General features: G+C 38.7%; 1 protein-coding gene across 1 annotated transcript; it reads right to left on the bottom strand.

Annotated features, from left to right (window-relative positions):
• Window positions 1-2,317: 2,317 nt before the first annotated feature.
• Window positions 2,318-17,660, bottom strand: LOC143161507 (uncharacterized). Its single transcript, XM_076340593.1, has 6 exons — window positions 17,598-17,660; window positions 17,018-17,095; window positions 14,548-14,615; window positions 11,327-11,382; window positions 9,495-9,532; window positions 2,318-2,459 (listed from the first exon to the last, which is right to left on the bottom strand). Exons 1-6 carry the CDS (start codon window positions 17,658-17,660, stop codon window positions 2,397-2,399), a joined length of 366 nt encoding a protein of 121 aa, XP_076196708.1. The 3' UTR covers window positions 2,318-2,396.
• Between the last annotated feature and the right edge of the window lie 1,699 nt (window positions 17,661-19,359).

Here is a 19,359-nt window from a genome sequence, read left to right as displayed (position 1 = left end):
GAAAAAGCTTTGAAAAAAAGAATCAAGCTGAAGCCAAAGATGATTGAGGTTTGAAAGATGAGATTTTAGTTCCAGTGAGGGTAATTCCAAAATTGTATTTAACGGATCTACAGTTTCAGAATTTAAGTACCTAAGACACTGGAAACACCCATGGACTTAATTTGAACTTCAGGGTGGGGTTTGAATCTGTGCTGAAAATTTTTTTGAGAACAGAATCTATCTGCCCTCCTACTTTTTATTAAGCCAGAAACATTGTCAGAATTGCTTTTTTAGTGATCCTTAGGAAACTATTCCTTCAATAAAATGGTAAGTTCTAGGCACTAGTAGCCCAAGTGTTAATTTAGCTGACTATTGCTCACTGTGTGACTCGATTGCAGCATCTAACCAGGAAAATCACAATTGCTTTGTCATTGAGACAGGGTTTACTTCTGAAAGGCCAGCAAGAGCTTCATACCCAATATACCCAATTTCAGAAGACTACAAAGAGAAAGATCAGATTGTGCGTAAAGACAAGGTTGCTAACAAGCTTTGTAAGCTTTTTGTGTTGTGCTTTCGGTCTTTGTTAAATGAGAGGACAAGAAAAAGGAACTCCAACCACAGGCAATTTTATGGTCATGCAACACAATCATAAGATTACGGACTCGCAGGCTTGCAGCAGTAGCTGTGCTTCACGTCTGCCTGTTGATACAGGTGTCATTTTTAAACATGAGCTGTGAAAAATTGCTTAATGACAGGTTAATTTCATTTATTCTTATGCAGCCTGCTATTGTAAAGGAACAGCAGTAGGCCTGAAGTCAGAAGGGTGAGTTAAATTGCCTGCTTTTTATGTATTTTGTATGTTTTTTTCTGGGTGGAGAGCTGTGGTATTTCTTGTAGTTCAGCCTTGTTACACTCTTCACTGAATGTAGAAGTCTATATTCAAATATCCCAAGAACAAGGCGTACTGTGCACTTTCATCATAAGGCCATCTCTGATACAAGGTGTCTATATACTTTGGCTTTCAATTCTGTTGAAGTTTATTATAAAAACCCTCTATAACATCCCCTCACAGTGGGAAGAAAATTACTGAGCTCGGCAGAGCGTTTTTCAGGAGATGGTGTGAGTACTTAAACCAGCTGTGCTGAGCAGAGCGTCTCATACATTTGCAGCTCTTGACCATTTCAAGGGTATTCACAGGCTGCGGTACCACTATTTTCCATTTTCACTAACGTAATTGACACAAGAATAGATTCACATTGTGCCACTTGCTGTTCTCACAGCCTTTGTCTGAAAAATAAAGACTCAAGAGTACAGTATCTCATTTGTCAGGAGATTGGTAGAAAGGCAGTGTACTTTCAGCTTTTCCCATATTCTGTAGTTTGATTCTCATCAATTTTGATTTTTTTTTTTTTAAGGCTACAAAGAGAAGAGAAATGATAATCAGAAGTAAGTAAAGATTTCACACCACCAAATACCTGGCACATGAATGTATTACAGCAGTCACGACCACGAAGATTGTTCTGGTAGACAGTGAGGAAAAGTGAACAGCAGTATCTCTCTCATGTCTAACAATTCCCTCCCTAATCTGCTTCCTCAGGGATAGTCTCTTCACCAAAATAAAAACCGTTCTCTGTTATCAAGGAATCTTACTCTAAAACCACAGTTTACACTTAATGCTCACTTTTTATATGCTGTCAAACCAAGATAGGGATGTACTCATTAACTTTATGAATCCGTAGTAAAATAAAGACCAAGGTACAATTAACTAACGTTCAAAATTAACAGCTAGTATATTTTAAGCAATTTATGCTATACTAATAAAAAAACCAATACCTGAAATTTATTCAGACTTTATGTCCTGAATGAACCAAATTGTTGAAGAGCAGAGGAAGATGAGTTGCTCGTGGACTGAGACCACACTGACAAACTTTAGCCAAAATAAATGAGGCATTCATTCATACGAAGAGAAATTTAGGATGGAAAGTTGGGCATGGCCTTCGGGCATGGCCACTGTAACAAGCAGAGCTCAATATGACACTGATGGGACCAAATTCTAACAGTGCACATCAGCATTAGCCAAAACCAAAACCTCCACAGGATAGTCTGAGTAGCCAGTGGGCTCACTTATGCATTTGCATTTTAATTGCGTTACAGGAATTGTTGCTGACTGGCACAAAACATTTGCTCTTGCGGATTGCCAGGGTGAAAGAGCAAGAAACTGGCAACACTTTTGTTTCCCCTTTTATCTAAAAGGCCCATCAGGGTCTCTAAGACCCAAAGTTCCCATTTTACAGGAGCAGACTTAAAAACCCTACACCAACTTACCTGAAATCCACAAAACTGACTGCACTTCTCTTCACCTTTTCTCGTCATTCCCATTGCTTGTCTCTTACTGTAGATATTTTTGTTTTCTTTCTTCACTGGCTCTCAGAATAATCAAAAGTGTATGGCAGCCTCCAAATATTTGCTTTCAAAGTAACCTTGAGGAGGAAAAAAAAGCACTGACATTTTACGGACAAAGACACTTTTAAAACTTTCTACAATAATTTCCATTGAGCTTGCTGAATCCACTGTCTCTCATGTGATTGACTCGTCGTTTCCCATCAGTTCCATCAGTGAAAATGATTTCCAATATTTTTCAGAAAAAAATACAATGTCAGTAGGGCGCAGTCAAACACAATGGCTGTGAATAACTCAATAGACTGAATTACTCTTTTACAATTCTCTTTGCCCTGCAAAAAGAGACATTGCAGCATCAATTAGGTTCAGCAAACATTTCGTTTAAAGTAAAGAAATGGAAAAATAATGAATTTCTTTGGAGTATGGTGGCAGCATAGGTAACAGTGCAACTAGAAAGAGAGTAAATAAACCCCGAGTAGAAATTATTCAACTGAATTGAAAAAAGTCATTAAAAGGTCAGGTCTCATACCATTCTGTGTGACACATCAAAAATAGGGGATCCACTTTCTAACCTGCAGAAAGGGGCATTTAAGATAAATTGCATCAATTTATCTCTTTGTAATTCAAAGCTTTCATAAGCGTACTTGCATCTAGGGAAAGTTACAGAATGTCTCTTTGTGAGAAAACTAGTTATTCATCTTGCTTTCAAAAGACTGGAGGTGGGGTGGGGGGTGTCCTCAGAAAGAAGATCCTCATGTAAAACAAGCCAAATTGCCTACACACAGAAACATCTTGCTTTGAAACCTTACCTCATTTTCTAAAACTATGTTCTTGTTCATTTTCATTGTGGTTGCCATAAAACCAGTATTTGTTCCATATTGCAATTATTTTTAGTAATAACTGTGCAATAAATTGCACATTAAATAACCACATCAGCAGTAAAGGAGCCAAGACTGCAAGTTTTGGCATTTTACTGCTGCCAGCCACAAAAATTTAAAACATGCAGAAAGAGTAATACAATTACAATGGAAAAAAACAAACAAACAAACTGAAGACAGAGCTCTGTCATTACTTCTTGTTAACTCTTTAATTCTATTGCATATTCTTGCTAGTGCCCTGGAGGATTCTTCTTGTTTCCTATTGCGTCTCCTCTGTCTCTCCATATTCTGGTTGACTAACTCCCAGCAATAATCTCCTCCTCTTAGATTCCATTTCACCTTGTGTCTTCTCTTGCTTTATTTCTTACTCCACCATCTCCAACTGCATCAATTTTCTGTGTGCATAAGCTACCTGACTGATAACTCCTACCCTCCCTTTTCCTTCCAAACTTAGTGTTTATCTCATTTTTTACAGGTTACAGGTTACAACCAGTGGCTAGATCTTTTCTAAGCCTACTACTGCAGACAGTGCTTTTGCTACTGGTATGCTTTACCTCGGCTGGAGCACAGGCTTTGCACCTCTCCCAGTGTCTGAGCCGAATGTGGGCCCTACAAGCTGCTCCTTTCCCCTCTGAAACATCCAAAGCTTTTACTGGCTGAAACACCATCTCTCCTTCCTGCGGGCTATGGAGGAGAAAACACTGAAATATTGTGAAGTTTCCACTCCCAGCAAAGACAACGAGCTTTTCAACCTCGAGTCAAACTGAGAAATCTGTTTCTCAGAGTAGAGGACAGAAAGTAATTTAGTTGAGAGTCACAACTGCTAGACTTTTTCTATGCTAGACTATAACCATTTTTTTTAAGGTTGGAAGCATAGATTATGCCAGTGGTCTGTGTTACACCTTTGATAGACAATGGAGGGGGCAAAAATCATTCATTTGCCCTGTAGTTATTGCTCTCTTCTGCCTTAACTAGATGATGACTTTAATTTAATATTGGGATTAGAAAATATAAGAAAAACCTACAAGAATCACTAGAAGCTCACATTAAAAAAAAAAAATCATTCTATCCCACAATTTATGGAAACATCTTTGGTTCCAAAAATGAGAATTACTGTCTTTTACTATGTTAATTACAGAGTATAAACAAGATAATTGATGTCTTTGAACTACGAGAGTCTACTCTGAATTTAATAAGTATTTGCTTTCAGTTTTCTTAGACCTGCTGTTTCAACAGTTTCTTTTGCATTGTTGAAAATAGTTTTTAAAAAAAAAACATTATGCTTGTATGATTATTAGAAGGACCATAAATAATATAAAAAACCTCATGAACTCTGTAACATGTTACATAAACTACTACTGTGCGATTTAAACTAATATTTGAGAGACTTTATTTTCAGCATTTCTTTAATTTTCTTCAGACTTCTGACACAAACAGCTTCTCTGACTCATCTGTCTCCCCAGTCTCCTATCGTTGCTCTTTTTGCTGTGACTCACACAGTATCATTCTTTTACTTTAAATCACAATTTTGCTATGCTAATTCCACATACACAATAACCATCACATTCTTTTCTCTCTCTTACGACTTTGCATAGTCACAAGGTAGTACCATAATATAACAAAGATTCAGATAGCATTGTTCTGTCCTTTGCCTTTTTTATCATCTCTTTGCAATTGAATATACTTTTAATAGTCTCCCTAGTCTTTTGTGGCCATATGATGTGGTAATATTTCCAAGTGAATTGTAACCAAATAATATGTTTTCTTCTTTGTTTTTTGATCTGTTACAAAGGTCTAGTTTCTATTTTACCAGAAAAATCTTGTTTGTGAATTGGTAACAGGGAGTTCTGCTCAGTCATATCTAATGCTGCAGGCAGGTTGCTCCTTCACACCCCATTTCTAGCAATGAGACAGTCCCAAGCTGCTGCTATCACATATAGCATCCTTAGCTAAACTTGTCTGGAGCTTAGAGAGAGTTTGCATGTTTATCCTGAATAGGTGGACCTACCACCAAGGGAGACTTTTCTCACAGCACAGCTTTAACAGGAAAAAAAGAGACACACATCTATCTCTGAATATTTCAGAACCATCTACAGCATCTCCAGGTAACTGTGCGAGCCCTAAATCAGAGATCTGATCCTCTCTTTGGGCAAGATACCACACCTTGGGGGTGTGGGTTAACCACCAAGCAAAAGGAGGTGCCACCTATTGACCTAAGCCATTTGGGCTCTTCTTTCTATGAAATAAACTTATTAAGTACTCCTGCATCCAGCCCAAATTCAAAGATCGGCCCTTTACCTTCCTCTCCCACTAGCAGCATTTAAAAGAAAGAAAAGCTCTGTGCCTTTCAGTACATGCAGAATACTGAGATTTGGGGAATTGATATAGGCATATTTGACTGATTTTTCATATTAAGGGGAACCTGGAGAGATATATAAAAATGACATCTGGAGCTCTTCTCTCCATGAGCATTCCTTAAGTGTCTGTTAGTGAATCGAATTATTATATTATAACCGTGTTTGCTAGGTGTGATTTTATATTGTCCCACATTGTTTTATATGTTTGGGGGGTTTTTAACTTATACATAAGTTAGATGTACTTTGTCAGAGTTGTGCTGTCCCTCAGCAAGACACCCATTGCTTACAATAAAACAACATTGGGCTCTATCTCTGTGTTAGAAGTTCATATTAACCCATGATTTGAATTGCTTTCTTTTATTCTGCTGAATAAATTGAGTATTTTGTTCCATTCTAAAACCTTGTTTTAGAACTTCTTGCAGACATGGCAAATTGCAGTGGGATTTTTGTGGCAGCCTGATTAGACCTCTCTTTCCTCACTTGCAGCCTGGTGCATCAGTGCTTTATTTTAACTCTTGTACATGAAGAGTCACAGCTGGGGATGCGAGCTGTATGGGCCAGATGCCTCTTGGCCTTACTCAGCAAAATGACTACCAACTTCAATGAGGTTTTTGCTCAGTTAATGAATGTAAAATGCAACTCTGTATTTTACTATGGTTTCCGTTAGGGCCCTGAATACACAGGCACTTACACACATGCTAAATTTTATGCATATGGACCCTGATTTCATAAGGTAATTAAGCACATGCTCAACTTAAAATACACGAGTGTTCTCAGTGAAGTCACACTTCACTTGAACAATTTGAGTGCATACAATTAAGTGAATAGATGAGTGTTTCCAAGGTTGAAGCTGATTTTCTTTTTGCAGGTAACAGACACAGCAGAGGTAGGCTTTTGGGACCCTTTCTCTGATTGTGCCACTACAACCTATAGACAAAGCGAGAAGGAAATCCGTGAGTTGAAAGGTAAAGGCTGAAAACAACTCAGAAGCATTATTTTTGAAGTGAATTAAAACTGTCTGAAATATATCCAGTCATCACAGAAATAGTAGAACATACTCCTATAAAGAGACTTATACTTGGCTGTTCCTAGTTATTGCTCACAAGACAAACATCAAACTGTTTGACCTTAAAAACATTTGACAGGGATGGGAGAGAGCTATCTGTCCAAAACTCGTATCTTCTACAGTTTTCTTAGTTTGCCACTAGAGAGTTCTTGGACTCAGTTAGACAACTAGCTTTGAATGCTCATGGTCGAAATTCGGTCCCTGTGAGCAGTACAGGGTAGAGGGATATTAATGGGAGTAGAGGATACAGCTTTTCCAAGCCATCCTTCTCAAGGCAGGCTTGTTTGAAAGACTGGGAGGGGCAAGCTCAAAACCACTCCTACACAAGATTAACCAAGAGCCATGAGCACTTCTCACCACATTCAGTGTCATAAGGACCTGGTGGCCATGCCCTTCAACCTGCCAACCCGACTGCTGTCTGCCATCTCACCTGCCCACATAAGATCTCCAGTCAGAGAGGCATTTGAAACACCTCCAGACATTTTATATTGTGCAAGTGCATGGCAGTTTACAGGCAAAAGTTGCCTTTACTGCAAGTTCATCTACCCAGAGCAGGGCGCAACAGAACCTTGTCCTTTATATTAAAACTATTTTATATATACTTTTAAAACAATCTCTTTCTCTCTCACCACACATACACTGTTAATATAAGATCCCGCTTGTATTAGGCTGGGCTACAGACATCTTTGTACGAGTTTGTGTGAGCTAGGCAACCCATGAGTTACTCTGGATACCCACTGATAGAAACTGAGTGCAGGTAATTTTGCACAGCTTAGTCCTTGGACTGCCCCTAGAGATAACCTTCTACTATTGCTATCCTATTCAATCTTTCATGGATAGGGCATAAATATATCGTTACGTTCCTCATCTGAAAAGATTCCAGCTAGAAAATCTTTCAATCAGAGAGTCTTATTTTGCCAGCATGATGTCATCTCAGAACCCTTTGTTTTCAGAAAGTTACAGTCTAAGGTTTTAGATACAGGGATTCTGGGACAAATTCTCCCTGAACTGGGATTGCTTTAGGCTTAGAAAAACAACCCTAAAAGATAAATCGATCCATAGAAGGAAGGAGCATAGGAAGATAGTCAGCAACACACAAGCAGTATATTAACCTTTACCATAGTCATCACCTCTATGGCTGACATAAGGATGCGGCTGAGACAACAGGGACCTCCTGCCTGGGATTTCTGTGAAGGCCTGCTAACCAGACTTTGTCCTCACAGCCCCATAGGATCCCTGACGTGGACGTATGACATTTAGAGCAACATTTTAACTGTTTTAACAGCAGAATCCAAGTGGCACACTTGGATTCTGGGAAATCCAGTGGCGCACTGGAACTGGGAAAGTGTTGTGCAATAAAATAGTATTAGGGCAAGAATCTCTGCTCAGCTCCACTTTTCATTTTCCTTTTGTTCTTTTGAAGCTGTATATAAATACTGCTCTGGAAACTGTGTCACTGCTGCCCAGTCATAGTCTTACCATGTGAGTCATGAACTCCTCAGCCTGTCTGGAGAGGAGGAAATATTTCTGCTTTTCTTTCTGTTCTCAAGTCTCTGACATGCTCTTCCAATTAATGCCCTGTTTGTGAGCTGTTACTAAGTAAATCTGGTCAGATGCCATGTCAGCATAGTTTCACAGACTCCAGAAAATTTACTTCTCATTGTCTGGCATGAAAGCACTCTGGTCAATGGAATTACACTGATTTTAGAAAAGAATCGACCTCCAAGAGGAAGCAGTTACAGAAAGCCTAGGAGGCATAAAAATGGATAAAAGTAATAGGAGTTAAATTCACTACATGTCACTTATATGAGTATAATCTGTAATAAGCTACTTCTAAAAAAAAAATTCAAAAAGGATGAAAATACAATGGGAAAAAAAAGTCAACCTATTCATGCAATTAATCATCAATCTAGAGAGAGCATCTCTTCCCAGGCAAAAGGTGTTGGAGCAAAACTACTGGAATCATTCAGCAACCAATTAGGTGATCCTATGGGGAATGATGCACTACAAAGGTAATGAGCCACCTAGTTCTTACTTTCATAATAAAATTCTCCTGCTGTTCTTACAGAAGGACTCTGGGGAATGCAATATCCAGCAGGCACACCAAGACTTAAAACACACTCTGCAGAAAGCTAGTTGGCCTTTGGATACCATAGGTCCCTAACGTATAAGATATACCATCTGTATTTAGAAACCACACACTCCATTATGGGCATTATTTAAAGTCCTGTTTGACTTATTAGAGACTTAGGTATATGCTAAAAGCTTTTCTTTACACTGCTACTCTTCTGAGCTGAAGAAAAGCAGTGATCACAATAAAAAAAATGCTTCAGATGACCAAATAGACACAATAGCTCAGCTGACAGCTGCGCGGGAGACGTCCATGTTCCCACCACAGGCACGCTCATCCCCAACGTCCACCACAGAAGGGGTCTGGGAGAGAGACAAGCATTAACCTCAAACTCTGGACCTCTTGGTAGGAATCTTACCTGACCTGCCTAACAGTTTCGCTATCCTGAATCTGGGAAGTGCTAGAGCCTGGCTAGGTGAGAAGAAAGGGGTTAGGTGCCTCAGGGCGATGCTCAAGGAGGGCACAGCCACAGAAGGACAGTTTAGTCTGTTGGTATGTTCGCTTATTGCTAGCTTGCTTGTTCCTTCCTCAGACAATGCAAATAACACCATTTTAAGGCACTTTCTGCTAAGTCTGAATGTAAATGACTTATTTTACCACTGCATTTGTTTTCGTACGTACAGCAGAAGCAACCCCATATGGCAAGTGATTTGTTGTAATAAATGGGAATTTGAAGAACATACCTTCAAAACTTGGATCTGTTGTAAACAGGCATCAGTACCTAAGAGACAAGCACCACCACAAATGTTAGTGAAGGATGTATTTTTATGTAGGGCATAAATCAAAACCTATTGACAGGAAGGAATTTTGGATCTGTGTTTGCCTGTGTGGCAACTATAATTGCTTAATCGTCACAAACTTTCATGGCTTCAAGATATGACTACAGTACTTTGTCTATTATTTAGACACTTCATTTTAGTGAGGAAAAATACAATACTGCATTACTTTTTAAATGACAGTATAATTACAACATAAGTTGCATAGATATTCATATTTTAAATAAACCCAGAAAGGAATTTTAAAGGTATACCAAAATCACATATATAAAGATAATATGCGAGCAAATGAGAGAGTAAAAAGGTCATTTGTAGTTGTTGCTTCATTTAATTTTACATAAAATAAGTATATACTTTCTACAAGTAGTACCTGTCATGAGGGACAAAATGGAAAGAAAGTGAATTTTATTTCTGAACTTAAGAGACAACCGTTTTTGATGAGCAAAACGAACATCTGCATTTCACTGATGTTGTGTATAGCTCAGCAGGATTTGGTTCAGTCTAAATAGAAACAACATTTATTTACTTCACTGCATGCCAATATCTTTTTGGTGTAATTGTAGCACTGCTGAAGTCATCTAAGTCATGATAAGAGAAAGCTTGTTCTATGTCTCCAAGTCATTTCAGTGTAACACGGGTCTGTATTTTATTTCTAATGGTGCCAGCACATCTTGGTACCTTTTGCAAGAAGCCCATTTCCTTGCTTAGAAATCAGCTGTACCAACACTGGTCTGCTGTGCTTGGAGAGGAAGGCTGAAGACTGACTGTCTCTAAGGGAGAAAGAAGAATTCCCCAAGAGGGAAGAACTCCAGAGTTTCTGTTATAGACGGGAATATGTAGCACTACTCACCTGTACTGATTGGATTTTGTGCCCTTCACACGTTTCAGAGACATGTTCAGCTCTAGTGGAGAGTGGAATTTGGACTTCAGTAATTTAATAGTCTGACCCAGATTCATTTGTGTGCGCGTGACCCACTGCCTTCAGTCAGCACATGTGGGCATTGAAAATTTATGTAAAACAAGCTTGCAAGATTCAAACCTGACATTTGGTTGTTTCACAGCTGTCAATACAAAGTAGGCATTTTGTAGCAGTAGAAATTGACTTAAAAATGAATAAAAATGACCTAGCTTTAAGCTTAAAAAAATTCATTTATTATTGAGGCATTGCTTAAAAAATGTCTCATGTTTGACACACGATTAGCCGCTGGAAGAAGCAAGTTCTCTTACATAAATGTTATTACGTGCTATTTGTAGGGATTTTGGTTTTGGTTTTTTTTAATCTTTAGTTGACAGGAGACTGCCTGAAAAAATAAGTGGCTCACCACCGTAAGCCAACACGGAGCCAAAGCTCTCATCCACATTATTGTCAAATGCAGTGGAAAAGTAAACCCCCTACAAAGGGACTTCTTGGTAGAGGGTTGTGCCAGACTCCTGATTGCAGTACATAGGCTCACACAGTTATTTTCTTTGGCCTGCCAAAGTTAGATTTGAAATGGCATGGAAGAATGGTTCAAGGAAATGAAAGTATAATTGTTCCGTCAATTATATTTCTGACTCTGGCAATCACATGCACATTGTGAGAAGCAAGTTTTTTAGTCCGTTTCATTATTTTTTCTGTTTTGTTTTCTTTCTGGGAAGGAATAATGGTGTCTCATTTGCATAATTCACTATAAGGAAGAAAACCACATTTTTAATAGGAAACAATAAATTCTGAATTAGTTCACTTCATAAACACTCACCAATTGTTGCTACAGGATGAGGAAGGAGGAGGTCTTGAGGACTATTTGGCAGAGCACTGCATATGACATGGTTAAACGTTACTCTCTACAGAACTCTACATCCGTGACAGTGACATAATGCTCTCAGGATAACCCGACACTTAACTCTAACATTTCATAAAAACAATCCATGCATTTCAAATGAATAATGAGATTCGATTTAAGGAAGAACAAAGCTCAAAAAAAGAAAAAATAGAGTGCTTATTGAAGCATTATTTTGAGCAACGTTTTCCTTCACTAACAATTAGGTTCAAGTAAAGCAATAACAAACTTTCTTTGAAACAGAATACCTTCCTTTTCCAACATTTCCCTTTTCCAAGGGAGTCTGGTTTGTTCCTGTTTTAAAAAAGTCACATTTGATTAATCTGAACTCTGCAAAACAGAAACAACTTTAAAATGTTTTTCAGCGCTCTCTAACCACATGAAGATATTAGAAGACACAATCAAAATAGTTAATAGCAACTTTCCTTTAGAAGAAAAAACAAGATTTTAGTGATATCTAAACCGCCTTGGATTAGCAGCAGTTACTGAAAACCCACAAGCACAGTGGAGTTTCCCTTATTCCTTGACTTTTCACACTAGAATCACTTCTCTATCAGAATGAAATATCTTTTTAAGCAGCAGAAGCCCAGTCCCTTAACGATGTATTGTCAAGAGGCTGAGTTAAATAATATCAGCAGTACAGAGTAACACAGATATATTAGAGGTTATAACCTGGGCTTGAACCCATTCCTGTAGACTAGGGAATGAACTCTTTGCTCCTGGTCATTTCAAGCCTACCGTGACACTTCAAAGGTGGTGGAATTGACACTGGAAGCTGTGCAGAGCTTTGCCTGAATCTTACCATAAACACAAATATGTTTGCTCGTATCATCTTCTTTTTATAGTCTAGGTGTAGGAGTCTGCTTATGTTTTCTTACATTAGTTCACATTAATTTTTGCCATTGACTTAAACAAATGTATTTTTGGTGTAACACTTGGGGGGCTGGCACCTCAGGGCAGGGGGAACTGGGCAAGAGGGAGATTAAACTGCATAAACAGAAATAAACCTTCCTGATTTTCTTCAGATGGTTGCAGAAAATTATCCCGTGCTTCAGCAAATGCTATTTGTGCGTTCAGTTTCCAGTGGTACCGTCCCAGCACACCAGGTATTGGTTTCCAACTTGAAAAACTCTAATTATAATAATCCTAACTGAATTCAAGGTTTATTACACGATCCTGTGCCTTGCACTGGTCCCACTCTGATCTTCTGTTACTCACTAAGATCACCTCATTGGATCTCAGGAACGGGCTTTGCGTGGTAATACCTGATATACTTGATCTGAACGGAGACTTCAAACTTTTCTCATACAAATAACTAAAATCTAAATAAAAATATCAAATATTTTCTCCCATTTTCCTCTTGCTCTTCAAAGGCATTACCTAAATATCCACTAGTTCAGATACTCTAAAACAATAACATGATTTAAGACTATATAGCCCAGTGTAGATTCACTGCCGAGTTCATTAGTGAATTATTTTAACTGGCAATGAATAAAATTTTAAACAAGTAATTCCTAAAATTAGTTGCAGGCAGATTAAATATATACAATATCATAAGAACTTCAAGTTCTTAAACTTGGAAGTGCCACTTACTTCTTTCCCCCATTAGCTGCACATGCCAAGGGCCTCATTTGGATCAACTTCATCTCTATAATGCATCCGCAATATTAGCTGCCTCAGCCAGACCGATGAACCACTCGGCTTTATTAAGTTTCTTAGCCATTTCCCAAAACTTGCTACTTAGTCTTTTGACAACTGTTCCGACTGCTATAAAAAGAGGTCATGCAATTTGTTAATACATAACATTTCCTGCTCATTTTCAATTCAGTACTCTTGGGATTCGCAGGTGAGGAGCCTACATTACAGGTCATGAAGCATTACCATGGTGGAACCCTCCATGCAGCACAAGACCATACATGGAGATCACCGTACAGGGCTCGTGAAAATTTCATTAGGCAACACTATAGGAAGTCTAACTGTAGTTCAGAGTAATTTTAACTGCCAGTTAAAATCTCTTCCCATTACTACCCAAGACTGCCAAGAATTTCTGCTCGGCCATCCCCAAAGAAATTATTCTTATGCTTTCTGGATCAGAGCCAAGCATCAAGAATCAAAGCCCCAAATCTTCCTCATTCTCTACCTTTCCTTACTAAATAAAGATGAAAAACAGCAGCCTTGTTTTTACTAGGCCAAGTTCTTATTTGTTTCAAAATTGTTTGAATGCAGCAGGAGCTTATCATGAGGCAGTAAAATGCCTCTTGACCTCTGGCTTCCATATTTCTTCCTACCTTTTGCAGTTCAAATTTGTGTTGAATTTCATAAGTCTGACGTCAGATACAACTACATTGTTATTGCCAACAATGTTTTATGGGTGAGAGGGAGCTCTTTTTTAGTTGTTTCTGCCCAATTTCCACCTACCATGGAAAACGGACATAAACAGGAGAATCCTGTATTACCTATCCACACATGTTAACAGAATAAATCTCTGCTTCCTTTTCCTCAAAAACCTCACTGAAAACCCCTTTTTCATGTCCTTCATACTCTTACTGATTAGGCAGAGTTTACTGAGATTTTTCTTTTGTGATACCTAACATGTTTATGTCCTGAAAAAACTATGCAGAAAATAAGGTGGGGGGGGGGGGGGGGGGGGGGGGGGAGAAATCCAAAGAGGACAAGGAGAAACACCATTGAAAATGTTTTCCAGTTCACCAGGTCTCGTTTAAATTAGTTGCCTTCTCATTGCTTGAGACAACTTTGCCTGTTGCAGGAAAAATCTCAGGGCTCCCTTTGACTTTACCAGCAACTTTCCTAAAGATTTCTTGTCGCTGCTGTTATTTTAGATCTTAACAAGTAGCTGAACTCTAATGCCTTTCTCTCCGCTAATATAAAACCCACAATTATCTGCCAGTTGGCTTAAGGATTTAAAATTCTTATAAAGGCTTTGCTGCCAACTTTTCACATTATGTTTGGGAATTAAATCCCTCAAAAAAATAAAACATAAATATAGCCTTATCACCTTCTGCAATGAAGTCAAAGGATACAAATGATTTTCTTGCCATCCTTTTTGCACAAATAAATAGACTGGAGTTCACAGCTCTGTTTCCAGTTCTCCTTTGACACAGGCAGTGCCTGAGACTTACCAGCTGGAAGCCTGCCAGAGTTTTGAACTGTTCCTTCTCCTTCTTCTGGCTTGGTGAGTCAGCACTTGCTATTAAAGGTAAAGAATTACAGAAGAGGTTGTTTTCTTCAAAGCCTGAAAAGGAAGGGGGGGCGGGCTGTGGGGTTTTGGTTGGTTGGGTTTGGTTTTTCTTTTGTTGTTGGTTTGGTGGGGTATTTTTGGTTTTGTTTGTTTGTTTTGGGGGGTTTTTTGGTGTTTTGTGGGTTTGGGGGGTTTTGGGCAGGTTTTTTTTTTTTGTTTGTTTGTTTGGGTTGTTTGGGGTTTTTTTGCACACAATAAGAAAATGAGTATTTGTCCCTTGAACTGATGTCTCCGACCTCCCTTGGGCTCTCCGGTCTTTTTGTTTATTTATTTAATAAAGAGTATGTGTAGCATCAGATAGGAAAGGGGAGAAGGGAACTGACAAAATTTGAAACTTTTCCCAGGAAATCCAATAAACAGGCATTTATAATGCAGACATTTCTGAGCCACTTTGTTGAGCACCATTAAATTCACCTTTATGCTGCAAATCCACTGTACCAAAACATCTGAGAGATGCCAGCAAACTGAACCACGAAGGAGTTTCTGCCAACATACCCAAGCCTCTGAAAACTAGCCTAGAGACTGTTATTTATATTTTAAATCTTTGACAGACATAAACCAAACTTTTTTGGTGCACGATATGCAAATGTGCTATCAAATACTGGCGCCTTTCAGATTTCAAAGCACGTATTTTCTTATGCTGTTTTCCACATAATCTAGCCTCAAATAAAGGCATCAGTAATTTTGACTTGATTACACTATAATTATTCAAATATCTTTAATTTTATACTCTGGACTAATTTCCATATCTGTTGTTATCATTAAAAGAGATTGTTGTAGATAATGTATCTCATGTATTTCCCCTAATTGAAAAATGCAGTTCTTGAACAATAACAGTTATGACAACAACAATCCTGTTTAAAGGCTACTTTGGCAATATAGCTGTAATTATTGCAAACATAAACTATGGCAAGCCACCATAATTAAGAGCAGAGCAGAAGGACAAGCTGCCGACAGTTAACTTTGTCCTTTTTGCCTTGTTTCTGTTTCTTCACCATGATCCAATAGACAATGTTGGAGCTTTGCCAGGGAGCTCACAAAGTAAGCTCTTTTATTTATTTATTATTTATAAAACTATAATATCCAGGCTATATCCCAAGTAAATTTAGTGTAGTTGTCTTGCACTGAAGACCCTCCAGAACCAGAACCCCCGCAGTTGGACCTTCCAGCAATCGATGACACCCAGCACAGCTCTGAGTCGTGGTGCAGAAGCATCTTCTCTATTAAAAGGTATGCTTTCCCCAAATAACCTTTTTTGTTGGCAGATTCTTGTTGGATGTGGAAAGTGAGGAGGGGTAGAACAATTCACCAGAAGAAGTGCAGCTCGGACAAACAAAGACAAGAGTTACTTCTTCCCAGATCTCCCCCAAAATTGGAAAGAGAATCAAGAGGGGAAAATGTCAGACAAAAAGAGTGCATGGAAAAGATGTGAGAAGGGCTAAAAAATGGAGACTGAGCCAATAGAAGAAATAGCAGAAAAGGAGACAAGAAAACAAAAGAAGGGGAAAATTAACTGTGAGAAAAGGAACCACATGCTGAGAAGAGGAAAACCAAAGGATAGTCAGAGACATAAAAGAGTGCAGATGCACGAATTTCATATTTGCCAAACACCAACACAGCTCTGAGGAAGAGGTTCAGGTGCCATGTATCAGAATAAAACAGAGGATGGAAATACCAAATGAAATGATGAAAATGAGAAAAAAAAACCCAGTGTGAATGAAGAGTGGCATTAAGATTAAAAGCTCTTCAGGGGAAAGATTGCCTTTTTATTGTGTGCTTTTGCAGAAGTCAGTAGAATAGGATTTTTAGCATAACTCTTTTCTCCAAGTGCTACTTCAGTACAAATAATTAATAACAATAACAGTCAAAATAATTCATAAGACTAATGACTTTACAAATGATTTTGTGCAGTTCTCAAGGGTAAGTGCTCCTTTCCCTCAACTTGCTACCCAAAAATCACCAGCGAATCTAGCTGCTTCCCTTGACAGCTCATCTTATCTTTCTCCTTTCCTTATTTCAGGTTGAATTATGGGCCAATTAATATACTTTCTACCTTATAAGCGGAGCCAAAGAAACCCCCTACAGTTAGCTCCATGCTGAAACTGCATGTTGTGTTGAATTTGTAATGAAAACCCTTCTGCTGGCACTCGGCACCGCTTTTTCAAAGCCAAGTATTTTGGATAGGTAAATAACAAATGCTGGATATGTCAGATCTCTGGAACATTGGCATTTTACCATGGATATTGCAGTGTCTGATTACCACGCTACAGTGTTAATATCTCTTTTTAAACGTATGCTCTCAAGAAAACGAGTTTCCCTACAATCACATTTGATCATTAACTTATACTTACAAAATATGACCAGTTCCAGCTGAGCCTACTCACTCTTCTTTCATACTGATGTTCTTCTCTTCCATTACATACATTGGGCTGATTTTTTAGCAAGAACAAAACCGCAGAGAATGAAAGCCCAGAGAGTATTATCTGGTCTGGTTGCAGATATGAGCCATGCTCTGAGCTGTCTAGATGCAAATCCACTCCAGTCTAGATGCATCCATCCATGGCTTTCAGCACATGCCAATGGCCCCACCTTCATCAGATGCACCAGTGTCTGCAGTGTTCTGCCAAGGTCGATCCAGTAACACTGCATTTCTGGCAGTGAGCTGTCAGCTGAACACGGGAATGATCCTATACATCTGCTATCCACTGCGTTTGTCCATGTTCTAGTTATCCAACAGCACTATGTTGTAAGAAAAGGGAGAATTAGATAACCTTAGTGTTGAAAGACTTTCGTTATCCTTCTGTGAGCTCCTTCTAGTTTCTTACTATCTTGATTTCTAAGTGAAAATATACTTCAGGTGCAATTTCTCAAAAAAACCAAAAACAAAAACAACCACCCCAAAACCAAACACCAGAGCATATCATCACTTACTCTTACAGCCCTTTCAAAGTAAAAGAAGAGAACTAGCAAGGATTTCTCTTTCTTTACAGTCATGCCACTATTGTGCATGTGAATGACTATCTTCCCAAATGCCAGTTGTCAGCTAGCACTGTTGTATTTGATCAGTGCAATTGTAATTTCTGTAGATGAAATAATTGTAATTGAAATAGAATCAATACAGATTAAAAGGCAGGCAGGCTGCTAGACTGATCTTCTCCAGGATCCTTCTCCATAGTTGTCTCCATCCTTCCTCTGTTGTTACCTATTGACTAAGATGTAAGATTGAAGGGAAAATGGAAGGCAGTGGAGATTTGTATTTACAAGAGTAAGTTATTTTGTTTGTCTGTGCATTTTCCAACATTGTGGACTCTCAATTCTTGAAAAACTGGTGGACATATTTTAAGAGAATCCAGGAAGAAAAACTAATTCATGTCACCTTTGTACTGGTCTTACTATTTTACCTTTCTGCTAACTGTGATCTCAGCACATATATATTGTAGAGCGCTTTTTTTTTCTTGGGGGGGGGAGGGGGGGGGCGGGCAGAGGTAGAAAGGGATCTGAAATGTCACCAATTCCATTTATAAGCAGAAGCCGAAAGAATAGATGGGACATCCATCTGTAGACAAAGAGTTTCCTCAATTCATAAAAGTAACTTGAAGAGATTTAGAGGAATGTCACTGTGCTGAAGGTCAGTTGCCACATCCACTGTTATGGGGCCACTGCCACCACAAGAGATTTTTCTGAAACTTAAATGCATGCATTTTTAAGTCACAGATTCATTATTTCTAAATAAAACCTTGCCACTATCTCTAAAGAACCCATTTTTGTGCTAGCAGCAGCTACATTGCAATAGTATAAACTTTTACTAGTGTGCATGGTGATCATGTCTCAGTGCATTTGAATGAGCAAGGCTCCCCTGTAATTGCAGTTTTGTTATAAATCCAATAAATAATAATGCAACATGAAATTACATTTGTTCTTTATGCTGCCATATCACATCATAAATTCATATGGAATGATTTGTCTAGTCTCAAACTAAAGGACCCACTCAGCAAGCTGCTCTCCAGTTTTTCCTTCTGTGTTTCTAAATAGTATTCTCTAATACTGTTGGGAGAGCTAAAAATGAGCTGGGGGCGGGGGGGCGGGGGGGGGAAGTGTGTTGCCTAGGAGGCAAAATATCCTCACATGTTCATAAAAATAAGTGAAAACAACAAATCTGAATCAACTTTCCTTAAATACCAGCAGTCATACAATGGCAGGCAGCAGTACTCACAGAGACAGCTGGTCCTTATTTTAATAAGGAGGGGAAAGATGAGAAAACAGAAATCAGCATCCTTGAGTACTGATATGGTTCGTTTTGTAAATTGTAAATGTCTCTAAATAGCTCCTACAATGCGGGACACAGTTTTAGACAAACCTATGATAGAAAAACATTTCCAACTTTTCCTACATCAGAAGAAAATAGGATTTGTAGCAGCTTCTGGCAGTACTAACACGGGCTAGTACCAGTTATATCCAGCAAGTAATTTATAGCTAAGCCGGACTGACACTTCAAGGAGCACCTTTCAGCAACAGGGAGGAACTGATCAGTTTGAGGAATATTCTTAACACTGGAGCTGCTTCCTCACTTTGAAAACTACCTTCTGATGGAGACCTCCAGTGACCTCAGATCTGACACTAGGTCCCAACAGCCCTTGACAGCCTCCCACGTCTACTGTAGGCAGTAAGCAGCCTGTTGCCTGCTCTTCAGAGG

This window comes from Aptenodytes patagonicus, chromosome 6 (genome assembly GCF_965638725.1).
Source record: "Aptenodytes patagonicus chromosome 6, bAptPat1.pri.cur, whole genome shotgun sequence".
NCBI lineage: Eukaryota > Metazoa > Chordata > Aves > Sphenisciformes > Spheniscidae > Aptenodytes > Aptenodytes patagonicus.
The sequence above is the reverse complement of the archived record's forward strand: the minus strand, read 5'-3'. Positions and strand labels throughout refer to the sequence as shown.

Bases quoted from the DNA above. Each gene is read 5' to 3' on its own strand.
- LOC143161507 (XM_076340593.1), bottom strand. From the start codon at position 17,660: ATGACTGTAAAGAAAGAGAAATCCTTGCTAGTTCTCTTCTTTTACTTT. The intron at 14,616-17,017 runs GTAAGTATAAGT...TACCTTTAATAG, and splicing joins GCTGGAACTGGTCATATTTT to CAAGTGCTGACTCACCAAGC. The intron at 2,460-9,494 runs GTATGTTCTTCA...TTCCTCCTCAAG, and splicing joins AACAGATCCAAGTTTTGAAG to GTTACTTTGAAAGCAAATAT.